Source organism: Podarcis muralis, chromosome 11, assembly GCF_964188315.1.
Source record: "Podarcis muralis chromosome 11, rPodMur119.hap1.1, whole genome shotgun sequence".
Classification (NCBI taxonomy): domain Eukaryota; kingdom Metazoa; phylum Chordata; class Lepidosauria; order Squamata; family Lacertidae; genus Podarcis; species Podarcis muralis.
In genome coordinates this window covers 17,518,274-17,533,732 of record NC_135665.1, presented here as the reverse complement: position 1 = coordinate 17,533,732, position 15,459 = coordinate 17,518,274, and the positions used below count along the sequence as shown (strand labels likewise).

The 15,459-nt window shown below is 40.9% G+C and overlaps 1 protein-coding gene across 2 annotated transcripts in view; it reads left to right on the top strand.

Moving 5' to 3' along the window:
• The window catches only part of SLC12A2 (solute carrier family 12 member 2), a 48,270-nt gene extending 34,663 nt beyond the window's left edge, over window positions 1–13,607 (top strand). The window contains exons 17-27 of one of the 2 annotated variants that reach the window (XM_077936086.1): window positions 757–897; window positions 2,034–2,140; window positions 2,876–2,955; window positions 3,804–3,929; window positions 4,846–4,893; window positions 6,255–6,371; window positions 6,490–6,601; window positions 7,022–7,108; window positions 8,643–8,778; window positions 8,953–9,020; window positions 10,906–13,607. In XM_077936086.1, the coding sequence (XP_077792212.1) occupies window positions 757–897; window positions 2,034–2,140; window positions 2,876–2,955; window positions 3,804–3,929; window positions 4,846–4,893; window positions 6,255–6,371; window positions 6,490–6,601; window positions 7,022–7,108; window positions 8,643–8,778; window positions 8,953–9,020; window positions 10,906–11,041 (1,158 nt within the window). In that variant the 3' untranslated portion in view covers window positions 11,042–13,607. The remainder of the gene's footprint in view (window positions 1–756; window positions 898–2,033; window positions 2,141–2,875; window positions 2,956–3,803; window positions 3,930–4,845; window positions 4,894–6,254; window positions 6,372–6,489; window positions 6,602–7,021; window positions 7,109–8,642; window positions 8,779–8,952; window positions 9,021–10,905) is intronic. The other variant, XM_077936087.1, reaches the window with a different exon arrangement.
• Window positions 13,608–15,459: the final 1,852 nt, after the last annotated feature.

Below are 15,459 nucleotides of genomic sequence, written 5' to 3'. Positions count from 1 at the left end.
CATAAAAATACCATAATACAAGAAAATACTTGAAACGTAGAAGTATTAGGTTGGGATATTATTGATAATGTATTGCCTGCATGTACTGTATTGGCCCGAATATAAGCCACACTCCCCCCCCCCCCCCAAAAAAAAAATTCTGACTGAAAAGTTCAAGTGTGGCTTATATTCGGAGCCGAGCGCCGGTGCCCCCTGTTCAGCGCGGTAGTGCCAGGAGATGGGCACACAGTGCACTCGGAGCCAGGCACCGGCTTGGGGGGTGGGCTGCCAAGCGCTCCCCGTTCAGGGCGGTAGTGCCGGAAGGCAGGCCACACCCGCAAATAAGCCTTGAATTTTAAAGGTGCGGCTTATAGTCAGGCCAATGCGGTATGTGCATGTATATATGTATCCGTGGAAGGTGGTGGGTGAATTGCACAAATAATTGATAAGAAGTAAATTGGTAGTGCCCAACAAATACCTAAACTTTAAAGTACTAAATAGGGTCTTTTCTGCAGCAAGCAGCATAAAGATTTAAAATAAAGTGTATCCTCTAATTTGAAAGCAGCAGAATTGAATATTTTTAAAGTTCTGGTTCATTGTCAGGGTACTGATTCTGATATGTTATCTGGTCTAAGCGATAACATGTCATTTGAACTGGCCACACTAAAAGAGCCCATCTATTTTTCTCAGTAAGAAATCCTCACTTAAAGATGTCATCCAAAACTTGCTTCCGTGTCTTTTTAATTGTGTGCTCCCCTCCCCACACTTTTTTCATAGGGCCCTCGCAGGCAGGCCATGAAGGAATTGTCAACAGACCTGCCCAGGTACCAGCGGTGGCTTATTAAAAATAAAATGAAAGCCTTTTATGCTCCAGTGCATGCAGAGGATTTGAGAGATGGTGCGCAATACCTAATGCAGGTAAATGGTCATATAAAGTGAGGAGTTCTGTGCTGCTTCGTGATCTGCTCTGGACATTGTATTTTTAGCTGCATTGTACATACCACAATTTAATAAATATATAATTTAATTTTGCAAAGTAACAAACTTGTCCAGTGGAGAAAGGTTGTCAGAAATTGATCACATCCTGGGATTCTAGGTTTGAAAGCAAGGCTAAAACATTCCAGGCATTGGGAAGTTTTTTTTAAAAAAAGTGGAGACCCTGCCCTCTCTAATCCCCATAGAAAAGCAGGGCTCTTGCAACCCAGTTCTCTGTTAACCTTTTTCCTGTTTCATTGGAGATAATTCTAAAGGTTTCTGACCCTCACAATTCATGGGGTAGAGGTCTTTCATCCTCCCACTGCCATGTGGACCAAGGAGACGTATTAATTGTTGGCATTCGCTTCTTCCCCGTTGGGAAAAAATGAGAGGGAAACTTTTTTAAAAAAAAAAAAGGATTGGGGGAGCATGCTGCTCTAACTTTACTTCCTCCTCGCTAATGAGTTCAGCAGGGCTTCGGGTAAAGCAGTTAAACCAGCTTCAATTCCCCACTCCTTGCAGTTGGTTTGCGACATGAATGCAGTTCTCTATTAGAAAGCAACATAATGGTTTTCACATCAGTAGCAGGCACATGTCCTGTCCAAGGAGATGGGAATACTGGGTTGATAGCTAGACAGTTTGATGGCCCAGATCCTTATGGTGTGGGTGCTGCCAGTCAGGAAAAATCACCAACAGTCAGGGTTTGTAATATTCACGAAGGCACGCAGGTTTTGAGTTAGTGCCCTATAGGGGAGAAGGAAACTGTCACCCGAAGAAAAGAATAGGACTATATTTGCTCGCAAGGCCAGTTTTCTTATCCCAGCCATTTATCTAATGGTAAAGACTACATTCAGATGTAGCCACAGCTGTCATAGGATCTCCAACAGGTCTAGATTATTACTATATTATTATATTACTAGATAGGGCAGGAAAATGATGTTCTCTCCTACTCATCTCCCCCTGCCACTTTCATCACTAGAATAGAAAGGAAATACCCATTTTTCATGTAGCTTACCTTTTTTTTACAGACATAGATATAACCTCCCTAAGATTTAAGTAGAGTTTTTTGTTGTTGTTAGGCTGCAGGTTTGGGACGAATGAAACCAAACACGCTTGTTCTTGGATTTAAGAAAGATTGGCAATCGGCTGACATGAACGATGTCGACACCTACATCAACTTATTACAGTGAGTAGGTTAACCATATACCTGACTGTGAAGATGCAGCTCTCGTAGTCCAGTGCATATACCGGTTGTCCTGATTCATTTATCATCAACCTTTTCAGACCCAGAACCCACTTTTAACCCAAACATGCATTTGGGGACTCATTTCTTTAATCTTTTAATATATATTTGCCTGGTAGTAGTGCTCTTGTTGCGACCCAGGTTGAATCAGGCCACGACTCACTAGTGAGTCCTGAGCCAGCACTTGATAGTGCCTAGTTTAGCACTATTTTCAGGAAAAAATTGTAAGCAGCTCTTCCATTTCAGCAAGGACAGAAGCATGCACCCATTTTCATGACCACGTTTTACAGCCCAAATCTGGATATGTTACAATACCGTAACATTCTTATTCCAGGTGGGTTCCCATTGCCATCAAAGCAAAATGGTGCCAAAAGAGATGTTGATTTTGGCAATGGGCAGCCCATGAACAAAGGAAGAGATGGAAGTTGGGGGGTTACTCTAAAAGGGCTGCATGCCTGCCAGAATTATTCACATGCAGGCACCCACTGCCATCTTAGCTTAAATTGGTTCATTAATCACTTTGTAGGAACAGTGTGGTCATTTCGGGAGCTGGAATGACCTTTTGAGATTCTTTCTGTCTGGTTTTGCTGACCAGAGTACTTGTCCTTACAGCTGAAGTTAATCACTTGATATTTGGAAGCTTATATATTTCCCCAAAATGTGTTTACTCTATTACAGCGATGCCTTTGACTTTCAGTATGGAGTAGTAGTTATCCGTCTGAGGGAAGGTCTGGATATTTCTCACCTTCAGGGGCAAGGTAACCCTTACTTAATGCTGTCCATCATGAATTAATCTCTGGTCTTTGGGAGAAATTAGCAAATTATACCTGGGACAAAAATATATTGAGTGTCCCATTCCTTCTGATTCTAGCCTCGCTTTGTGTTAAGTGCCTGATGAAGTAACAACTGATTACTTCTGTAAGTGCTCCATTAAAGTGTTGGTGGGGGGTGTTATTAAATAATTTCTAGTCGCCAGGTGAACATCATTCTTCTTCCCATTTACATGCAAGTACAAAATATACTTTAATCCAGTTACATGAACTTGGCTGAGCCAAAGCACAGCTTTAGGTTTGTCATCATAGTGGTGGTGGTCTTGTGACGTATGGTGTTTAAAGTTTGGCAAAACCATAGTACCGTATTTTTTGCCCTATAGGACGCACTTCCCCCCCCCTCCAAAAATGAAGGGGAAATGTGTGTGCGTCCTATGGGGCAAATGCAGGCTTTGGCTGAAGCCTGGAGAGCGAGAGGGGTCGGTCTTGCTCTCCAGGAAGCTATCCGCAAGCCTGGGGAGCCCGGTGGGAGTTCCCGCTGGGCTCCCAAGGCTTGCGGATAGCAGCCTGTTCTGGGGGCTGGGGTCGGGGGAAGCTTGGGCTTCCCCCGCCCCAGCCCCGCGCCTGGGGAAAAAAAATATTTTCCCCCTTTATTTCCCCCCCCCAAAAAAACCTAGGTGTGCCCTATGGGCCGGTGCGCCCTATAGGGTGAAAAATACAGTATATTTTCCCTTGTCCTTGCTTGAACTTATTCCCAACCATTTCTCCTTATGAGTTGTCTCCCAGCTTGTAAACTAATTTGCAAAAATACTGAATAGTATCTTTCATATTCACAGAAGAATTTTTGTCGTCCCAAGAGAAATCACCAGTAACCAAAGACATTATAGTAAATGTGGACTATAGCAAGAAGACTGAGACAGTAACGTCCAAGCCTGTGAGTGAAAAAGCTCCTATTCATAAAGGTAACATTTTACTTAATGAATTTTTGTTGGCATCAATGCAAAAATCATAATAGTCCTCCTTCATACACTTCAAAGTCAGATTTGCAATCCAGAGTTTTGCATGGGTAGTTCATCATGTGTCACTGCAAGATATTTTAAGCTTGTGGGAGCCTCACTTTAGGGGTCCAACTTTTTTTGGTGTTTCGGTCACTAGCAAGAATATTGCCACACAACAAGGATGGCCCATTGAAAGACTATCTTACTACTTCATCTCTTTGGCAAGCTATTTTTTAAACCCCAGTGTGTAAGACAGCATCCTGGAGCATTGAGGCACAACAGCATACATGTCTTTCCTAAGTTGATAGCCACGGGCTCAAAGATTAACCCTTTAGTAGTAAACATGCACAGAAATTTTGGTCATGGTATTTGAACAATGTTATGTGTTTGACTTTTATTTTTCAAAACTTCTCAGAACTTCTTTTTACCATCAAGTGTTGCAAAGCTTTTGTTAAATAATTGCTCTTATAGATGCTTTCAGCACTTCACAAGTGGTGCTTCTTGTCTTGAGGAGAAGCTATGGGACTAACTGTTGATATCATTCCCATCTCTTCCCCACCCCAAATATCTGTTAGGGAAATGTTTAAATTGCAGCAAGCATCTCTATTTTCTAACCCAAACCCTTTTGAGAGTGAAAAGGGATCTTAAATGGAAAAAAATGCTAATAGTGTAGCTACTTTTAATATGTGGCAGAACTTTGTGTGTGTCTTAAATAAAGTGGTATGTTAACATGCTAATCACTTACATTCATGAACACAATTGCTTTGAATTCATTCATTGTTTGGCTTTTCATCCTGCATCCTAAAAAGAACGAAGAGTCCACATTTTTATTAATACTGCAAAATAACCTTTTAATCCCCCCCTTTTAAACCTTATCCAGAAGACGACGACGATGGCAAGACTCCAACGCAGCCACTTTTGAAAAAAGGCAGGCCATTTTTCCATATTTTGTTTTCAATCAATTTTTTTCATGCTGTAAACATCAGTTTATAATTTCTCACGCTTTGTTTCATGTGTCATAACATTTTACATGTCTTCAGTAGAAGATAATAGTTTGTACTTGCTGGGCTCATGGGAACCTTGGTGGTTGGGTGAGTTTCTTGGACAAGATACGTTTTTGGGATGGGGAAAGAATTGGAGCATAATGCTGTCTTAAATATTAGAGTTGTCTTCAGCTACAGCCAGGTGAGAGAGTGCCCATAGATGACTTCTGGTGCATATATATAATGTGATATCTTTAGTTAAATATTGCAAGATATCCTCACTCTCTTAATGGAGAGCTCCTGTTCAGGGTTACTGCCAGAAAATAGTGTCTTCCTCCTAGGATACCAATAGTTGGGAGGGTCTGAAAAAGGCCAAACTACTCTCCAAGACCACCTTAATCTTCCTTCCCTATTTTTCCAACTGACACATAATATCGTGTGATTCTTGGAGGCTACTGAGCATGTTCATTGGGCTATTTTAATTTTTGGTAGGGAGGTACCTCTTAATTTTTTTATTAAAAAAAAACCAGTTTGTACTTCTTTATACCTCCGGTATAATGAGCATGGTGACACCTCCCTCTTGTTTCTCAGTGGCTCCAGCCCCCTTGGCAATGAACCACTATTGAGACAAATGCTGCTGAACTTCAGAGCGGTTTGGGAGCTAAGCTGGTGCAGATGGAAAATCTGTCACTCTAGACTTTTTCTAAAAAGAGAAAAATCAATATACAGGAGCAAAACTGGTGATAACTTTTATTTGGGTGTTTAGGCAGGGATGCCATGTGTTTTCTGCCCTTCCTAGGAGAGCAAATGCTCCTGCGTCAGGTTTCATGAGGTTTGATTTAAGGCAGGCGTGGCTAACCTGTGACCTTCCAGGTGTTGCTGGAATTTTCTAATCTTCCCTGCCTGTTGGCCATGCTGGCTGGGACTGGTAGGAGTTGACGTACTAACATCTGAAACGCCCCAGCTTAGCCACCCCTGGTTAAAGGTAGGGAGTGTCCTATCCCATCTCCAGTTGCATTACTTGATGGCTCTACAAATTCATAGTTGTTTTTTCATACGCTAGCATTGCTTGCCTAGCGGATCTTCCCTTCCTCTCTTCTCCTCTGCAGCCTCATATGCATCTTCAAAACCTGCTTCCCAAAGGGTTGCGAGGGCCGGAGGGGAGAAGAAAGGGATGTCTTGTTGCACAAGCAGAATGCCGCTCCCACAACATTGAAAGCAGAAGTAACCCACATTCTGCATTTGAGACAGGAATGAAGTTTTGCCTTTCTTGCTTCCTTTTAAATGCCACTTCTCTATTCTACAGATCCCAAAGGTCCGGCCTTGAACATGGCTGATCAAAAGTTGCTTGATGCAAGTTCTCAGTTTCAGAAGAAACAAGGGAAAAATAATATTGACGTATGGTGGCTTTTTGATGATGGGGGTAAGATGGAAGTTCTTTTTTAAAAAATAATAATAATACTGCAACTAAGTAGTGTATAATTTCTGATACCGCCAAATCTTAACACAGTACCAAAAGTGAGAATTCTTTATTCATGTAGGCTTGACGCTGTTGATTCCGTATCTTCTGACAACCAAAAAAAAGTGGAAAGACTGCAGGATCAGAGTGTTCATTGGGGGAAAAATAAACAGAATAGATCACGACAGAAGAGCGTAAGTTTCATTAAGTACAATTCTTTTATCATTTGGCAAATATGAATTTGTTGGTCATTAATTAGGAGAAATCAGTACTTTTACTTACCAGACCTAATAATTAGCAATGATTTAAAAACTCAGTCTTATATTTAGCTATATAGCTTATTTTTTTATTCCCCTTTTAAAATATTAGGGTTTTTTTCTCTCCTGTGTTTCTGTTGTGAAACTTATTAAATACTGAAGGTTCTTGAGGCAAATACTTTCTACTTGTTTATAAAAGTTTACAGTGCAGTCATATGCCTCTCTGCTTGTTAAATAATCTGGTGATCAGAATTTAGAACCAGCTGATAACCTCTGTAAGCATGCAAACCATTTTAGCTATCTTGACTGTACAGTTTTAATATATACATTTAACTATGTTTTTAAAATTGCTTTTAGAATGGCTACACTGCTCAGCAAATTTCGGATAGATTTCTCGGATATCATGGTTCTTGGTGATATCAATACAAAGCCAAAGAAAGAAAAGTAAGTCTCTCTCTCTCTCTCTCTCTCTCTCTCTCTCTCTCTCTCTCTGTGTGTGTGTGTGTGTGTGTGTGAGAGAGAGAGAGAGAGAGTGCATTCATTTCCTATATTTTTCAAAAAATATTATTGACAATTTACACTAGCAGTTAGCTGCCACCAGCAGCTAGTGTGAGAAACATAATTAAGTTTATAAAAGTAAAAGCCACAACACTTTGTTCACTCATTTTGTTGGAAGCCGCCCAGAGTGGCTGGGGAAACCCAGCCAGATGGGCGGGGTACAAATAATAAATTATTATTATTATTATTATTATTATTATTATTATTATTATTATTATTCCTTCTCCGCCATTATTGGTGCAGTGGAGAAGCAAAGCAGCATCTCTGGGTTCCCTGTACATGCCCCTAGAACAGCAAAAAAGGGATGCCAACATTGGAGCTGGCATATTGATATTCCTACCTTCTTTGTAAGAGTTGATAAAGCAGCCTTTGAACACTTCCCAATTCAGCATCCATTCTCTGCAGTTTTATTGAGCATGAGACTCTTCATCTTTGGGATGTGGGTTCAAGTCCCAGGCTGGGTAAAAGATTCCCGCATGGGATTGGAACGGGTCCCTTCTAACTCTACAATTTTATGACTCTATGCAAGCCCCAATAAAATACCCATTTTATAAATCTGAAGAAAACGTCCCTATCCCTCTTTTCAAATAGCACCTCACCACACCGCAACTCAGACTGCTTTTATTCAGCTGGAAACTCGAGAATTTAAAAAGCAGCTTGCATTTACAATGGAGTGAAAAAGTGAATAAAAGTTTTGCAATATGCTGGTCTGTCTATCCTACTTATATGAATTGAGTTCTGGTGGTTAAAATGCAGCTTCGTAGGAACTCATTGTATTGGCTTTTTAAAAATTCACATAGGAATCTTTCACTTTGCTTTGCTAACATAAAGACATAATATGGCTGTTGCATAAGTGAGATGGCTTTGGATTGAGTGGCAGCACCTAGTAATGGAAGAGGAGGGAGGGCATATTTTGCCCCTTGTTGTGTCCTCCTTCCCAAATAACCGGAGGATTTTGGCTGCTTTCTCATTAAAAGCAAAAAAGCTATTATCCTTGTTAGTTGTGTGTATGGCAATTTTGTCGCCTTCCACAGGCTCTAGGTTTTTGATTTTTAAACAGTAGTCCCCTGTTCTGCATGGGAAAATTCATTCTCTTGAAACTGAGCGGAGTTGTCACAGCATTTTATGATACCGGAGGGGGACCTGCTGTCCAAAGGTGGGGAGAGTTTATCAAAAATTTAAAATCCAGTAGGAATGCCCAAGCAGCCTTGGTGTTTGCATAAAGCAAACGTGGATCCCGGTCGGTGGTTCTGTTGTGCAGCCTTTAAGTCTGTATTGTGCAGTCTAGCTTAGAATAGAGAAGTCACATTTATCTTGTTAAATTAATGTAGCATCTTAGTTGCAGGTCTCATTGTACAAATATTTCAGTTAGGAGTCTGAGGACTGATTAACTTCAGCTATGTGTTAAAATAATCTTTAGCATTGCAGCTTTTGAAGAAATGATTGAGCCATTCCGACTTCATGAAGATGATAAAGAGCAAGATGTTGCAGATAAAATGAAAGAAGATGAACCTTGGAGAATCACAGATAATGAAATTGAGCTATACAAAACAAAGGTATTTTTTGTAACTCTCTTTCCACATAGGAATATTTAAACTTCCTATAGTATTCATTTTGAGTATTCATTCCTATAGTATTCATTTTGAGTTGCTACATTGGTAAATCTACTACTTACTGATCTTTAAAAATTGCTGTTTGGGCTGTTTAAAATGTTCTCATTTTAATTGCAGAGCCAACGCCAGATTAGGTTAAACGAATTACTGAAAGAACATTCAAGTACAGCTAATCTAATTGTTATGTAAGTACTGCTTTCTGTGGTTCTTGGCATCAACACCACTATTTGGGAAAGGTTTTAATAATTTTGGTGCCTATGGAAAGATAATTGGGTTGGCTTGAGGATTGCGCAGAATGGAATTTCACAAACGGGACAGTTCTCCAAGTTATGATGCAGTGGTTGCGCTGCCTGATTAGAACATAGCAACAGACTTTCTGTGAGGCAAATACCTAGCTAGGTTTTCACAAAAATGTCCCCGTGACAGTAATTCTGCTGTAATCATGATAAGTTAGACATCACAAGGTTACCGTAATAAACATACATATGAAAACCCTGAATTTCTAGGTTTCCCCCTGTAAAGTAGTTACATGGTAGATAAACAAGAGGTGCTTGAAAACATTTATGAATGCCTCTGACTTTGGAGTTAAAGGGTCATTGGTGCAGCAGAAATAAGTGGCAACCATGCTGATGTAGCCAGTGATAACCTTAGAGCAGACCCATTGAAACTGATGGACTCATCAGTAGTGAATTGAGTATGACTTGGTTGGATGTCACCCATTGTGTTTGAGAGCATAATGTTGGATTGAGCAGAAACTCCTGTTCTGCAAACCTAGATGTTTTTATTTCTTTTCCCCCTGCAGTTTACAGGGTCACCATCTATACCAGGCATGGCCAAACCAGATGTTTTTGAGACTACAACTCCCATCATCCCTAGCTAACAGGACCAGTGGCCAGGAATGATGGGAATTGTAGTCCCCAAACATCTGAAGTGCCAAGTTTGGCCATGCCTGATCTACACTGTTCCAGAAGGTGCCCCAAACCTCTGGAATATATTTTTGGAGGCATAGTAGGCTGGAAAGAGGGAGAGGGAAACAAGCAATGGAAAGAGATAGCATATTGATTCAGCTACAGTGGCAGATAATAGAATAGTGGTAGTTTTTGAGGGATATGGTATTTCGGATTTTGACATGTGTGTAGCCTACCTTGGGGTTACTAACACTGAATGGTGGGATAGAATTCTTAATAATGAAACGATCTAATTCTGTGCATGTTTGTCTACACGCGTGTGTCTTATTCTCAAGATAACTCCATCCAGGATTACAGCCTTGCCTTCAATGGTAGCAAAGTAGCATATCTGACAAATTTGGAAGATACCGTATTTTTTGCTCTATAGGACACACTTTTCCCCCTCCAAAAATTAAGGGGAAATGTTTGTGCGTCCTATGGAGTGAATGCAGGCTCCTTGGCTTCAGCGATAGCAACGCGAAGCCTCCGAAGCGCAAAGGGAGCGCTCTGTCCGCGCTCCGGAGGCTTTGCGTTGCTTTCGCTGAAGCCTGGAGAGCGAGAGGGGTCGGTGCGCACCAACCCCTCTCGCTCTCCAGGCTTCAGGGATAGCCGCCTGAAGCCTCCAGAGCACAGCGGGAGGTCCCGCTGCGCTCTGGAGGCTTCGGGTTCCTTTTGCTGAAGCCGGGAGAGCAAGACTCTCCTGGCTTCAGCAGAGAGGGAGAGCTGCGCAGTGCCCCTTCAGCCAAGCGGGAGGAGAAATGGAAGGGGCTCCGTTTCTCCTGCCGCTTCGCTGAAGGGGCGATTCGCAGAGAGGGGGAGAATTTTTTTTCTTGTTATCCCCTCTAAAACAGGGTGCGTCCTATGGTCGGGTGCGTCCTATAGAGCAAAAAATACGGTAATTCTCCAAACAACGAGTATTGTCTGTTGATGCTACTACTGCTTCTAATAAGCATTATTTAGCAGCAAAAATCTTTTGGCTAACAGATCATTTTAAAATTGTCTTCTTTAATAAAATACAAACACTGGCTGTCAGTCTCAGTAATTTTGAGACATTTTGCATTAACTGATCCGGTTGTGCTGTTAACCTGACAAAATGCCCAGTTTATTCCTCTTTTGGTTATAGGAGTTTGCCAGTAGCACGAAAAAGTGCAGTATCAAGTGCACTATACATGGCGTGGATCGAAGCTCTTTCAAAGGACCTGCCACCAATTCTCCTTGTCCGTGGGAATCATCAGAGTGTTCTTACCTTCTATTCCTAAGCACTACTGCGCAGCATGTAGCTGTGAAGAAATGGTACTTCAGTGCCTAAAGTGGGAGAGACTGAGATGTTTGATTAAAATATTAACATCACACACAGGCAAAAAGTGACTACTCTTTTTCACTGTTCCACTGACTTGAAAGCACACAAGGAAAGTCACTATACTCCTAAAGTTGTGAAAGCTTCAGTTTTCTTCTAATTCTTCTGTAATTTAATCTTGCTTAATGGGGGAAGATTTCTTGCTGGACTGAAGAATGAATAAACAGGTTTTTCTTTGCTACTTGAGCGGCAGCAATAAAAGTGTTTATTTTTGATCAGTGAAAGGATTATAGATTTATAAAAGCCTTTTAGCCTTGAGGTGCCTTCTGAAGTTAACCAAATTTCATCCATATACTCTATTTTGTAAATTTATAAAGAATGTCAGTCTGCCATTGGCTAAAACTTTAGATCAAACTTCTTTTAGTTTAGACTTCCATTTTAATAAAAATGCTGCGTTCTGGTCTTCCATAAAGGTATTAGTTTTATTGTTGTATGTTTCCTATTGTTTGGAATGGTGTGTTTTGTTTTTAAAGATCTCTGTTGGATCTGAGACAAAGCTAAAAAGTGGAGCAAGTTGGCTGTAATTAAAAAAAAACAAACCAAATTTGTTACGTTGATATCTAGGACTTTGTACTTTTCAATTTGTACCACTGAATAAAGCTAAAGTGTATTGACAGAGGGTCCTCTTAGATTTCATCATATATATATATATATATATATTTCCTACTGGGCTACTTTGGCTGAAGGTTAGTGGACCAGTCCTCACTCTGTAGCTCCACTGTGAAGCTGCAGTTATGTTACATGATGATGTAAATGTCAGGCGCGTTTATGATATGCCATCTAACAGGATACTTCAATCTTTCAAGGACCATCTAAATAAAGTTAACAGTTTGTTCACCTGCTTAAATGGACCACATTTTATTAGAGGTGTCCCAAGGGCAATTTATTCAGTTGTCAGAATCTATGTTTAGTCTTGTTAAATACTCAGGTTTGATCCTCTTGACCTTATGTTTTAATTTGTACGTGATGACCTTGTGTATTCAAGAACTGCCAATTTGTGTGCCCTCAATTTGTGTGCGTGTGTGGTTTGACTGCTTTATATTTTTTTACTCGATGAATTGCTTACTGAAGAATCACTTGAGGTTTTATTCACTAGTTTGTAATAGTGCTTATGCCTATTATCTGTTAAGAGTTGCCTCAAACCCTTTCCCAGTCTCTTGGCATTAATACGGGGTAATATGGGCTAGAACGAACACCTGTAATTTGGATATTGAAGAGAGAGAATATGCATACACAATATTTTTTACTGTGTAAGATCAGAATAAACGAACAAATTTATTTTGGTAGTCCCAGTTACTGAGACAAGGTGATTCTTGCAGATAGTGATTAGCATTCTAGTAAATTACGACTCTCATTGTCTTACCAATGTTGTTTGTGTTCTCCCCTTTTCAGAAGTGCAATACAAGTTGGCAGCCAGGTAGAGTAAATCAATGCCAGTACCTAGTTTTCAAAGAAAATTTAAAGTCTTATAATAAGAACAGGATTTTCCCCCCCCTAAAAAGCATTCCCAATGTGTAATAGCATTGATAATTACAAGTTTGCAGTGCTTATTGGTGTGACGAGGGGCATAAAATTATTCATTTAATCTGAACTTTTATTTCCATTGTTTATGTACAGACAGTAGGGCATGAACTTAGTGCTGCTATCGTGAAAAAGTGCACTGGTACACTTATTCAGAATTTTGCTATTCAGGAAAACCATTGCTTGTTATCTGTAAAAGGAACCAAATGAAAAGTCTCTTTGTGTGCTGTGTAAAAAAATCAAATTTATCTAAATATGCATATATGGATGGGAGCAAAATGTAGTCTGTAAATTAATAAAGGTTACTTCATACATGAGAATTCTCAGTACTTCACACACACATACCATACTAGACACCAAGACAAGAATTGTACAATTTATTCTAACACTCCAATAAACATAATTGCACCTTGTTAGCAAGAGGCAATTTTATGATACATAGCCATTCCAATTTCTAGTTAGTATGAATTGATCTTTTCTTTTTGGCGCCATGTTTTCTTAAGTTCCAATCAGTAATGACTTGAAATAATTGTTTTCCATTGACACTCAGCAATACCATTTCTGTAGCAGAAACTTTATTTTATGAAATTAGGAAGTGTTTAGAAAGTAGCTGAAAAAAATCAATTATTTATTTGTTACGTTTGTATTAGGCTTTCCTTTTTACATAATTTGTTTTATATGCTTTTCTGTTTATTTAAAAATGAACTATGGTCTTAATTTAAGGATTGAGCTTGGTTGGTACTATTCCACAGTTTGAAAATGTCATGTCATATTTTGATAATATTGTACTGTAACTGTCACACACAATGGGTTTTCTAATGTTTTAACAACTTGAGTATTGCAGTTACTACTCTGTATTGGGGAGGGATCACTGCAATAAATGGGAGTGAATTAACTGTGGTTGCCTAAATCAGCCTATTTTTATTAATAAATTCCTTTCCTCTGGTTTTCAATACTCTTTATTTGAGCCCCACCTAACATGTAACATGCCAGGAAGACCTAAACACTACAAGTTTTTGATATTTCATGCACTGTTTTAAAAAGTGCTTCTGTAACCTGTAGATGAAAAAAGGTTAAGTAGAATGGCAAAAACGACTATTAAAACGAATATCCAGTTGTTGCATTTGACTGTCCAATAACAGGGTAGGATGGAGCTATAGAAATAATCTCATCTTGCATGTTTAGAAATATTATGAATTTAAAAAATAGACTGTCTTCATCCAGAGTTTCAAGGTCAATATAGCTCCAGAGCTTAGGGTGAGGAAACATGTTGAGAGACAGCTCAGCTCAAATATACGAGTGCAGAAAAACTCCAGCTGGATACAATTGGACATCGTTGAGGGCTCATCATCGAGCCTATTTAGTAGCAATGGAGGCAGCAGTGAAAGCATACTTTGCTGCCTTCATTGCATCCTCATTGTGCCATCCAACAGAGCTTTTCTAGGTAGCATGGGGCTTCTTACAGTCTGGACCATTGGGATGTGGGTAGCGCTGTGGTCAAAACCACTGAGCCTCTTGGGCTTGCCGATCGGAAGATCAGCGGTTCGAATTCCCGCGATGGTGTGAGCTCCCATTGCTCTGTCCCAGCGCCTGCCGACCTAGCAGTTTGAAAGCACACCAGCGCAAGTAGATAAATAGGTACTGCTGAAGCAGGAAAGTAAACGGCGTTTCCAGGCGCTCTAGCTTCCGTCACGGTGTCCCGTTGCACCAGAAGCAGTTTAGTCATGCTGGCCACATGACCTGGAAAGCTGCCTGCGCACAAACGTGGGCTCCCTCTGATTGAAAAGCAAGATGAGCACCACAACCCCATAGGCGCCTTTGACTGGACTTAACCGTCCAGGGGTCTTTTACCTTACCTACAGTCTGGACCAAAGGAGGTGGTAGAACCGACAGCAGCCCCCTATGACTTGTTTGCCAAGCAATTTGAGGACAAAATCACTTGCATCCACTGGGATCTTGACTTGGCTACTGCAGTAGATTAATCTCAAGGGGTGCCAAAAGCACTATCTACAGTAATACCTCCACAAACGTTGTCTGCCTTGTCTAGCATCCATTCTGGTGAACGTCCGCGGCAAACCTGGAAGTACCGGAACAGGTTACTTCCGGGTTTGCCGCTCGCGCATGCATTAAATTGTGCTTTGCGCATGCGCAGACGTGGCACTTTGCCCTGTGTCCTTTTCGGCTAGCAGCCGGGGCTCTGGAATGGATCCCGGCCGCAAAACGAGGTACGACTGTAGTCCTGTTGTGTTGGATGAGTTTCAGTTAGTAAGGCTTGAGGATGTAGACAAAGGCGTGGATCAGTCAGGGTGTCCACTTTGCCTTGGACCCTTGCCCCTCTCGGCTGATTAAAAAATTAGCAGCGAGGAGGCAGCTGACTGGGCCATGCAGGTGATTACTGCCTCCTTGTGAGAGCGGATGGTTGGATCCTGCCTGCTTGAAGAAGGCAATGGTAAAACAACACCTCAAGAAATTCTCCATGGATTCAGAATGCCTAAGTAATTACCAGCCAGCTCCTCCTTGGGCAAAGTTCTTGAGTCGCAGACCTGAACCAGGCACTCTTGGAAGAAACTGATTTTGTAGATCCATTTCAATGATAGTTTAGGCCTGGTTCACTACACTGGATGGATGGGAAGTTGCCTGTTCTTGATGGGGTTGTACTCCCTCTGAAGGAACAGGAGAACTTCTGGATCCTTTGCTATGGCTTGAGACTCAGGTGGCCTCAGTGGCGCAGAGTTCCCAGCTGCACCCCTATCTGGACAGGGATAGTTAATTTCTGTTGCCTATGCCCTGATAACCTCT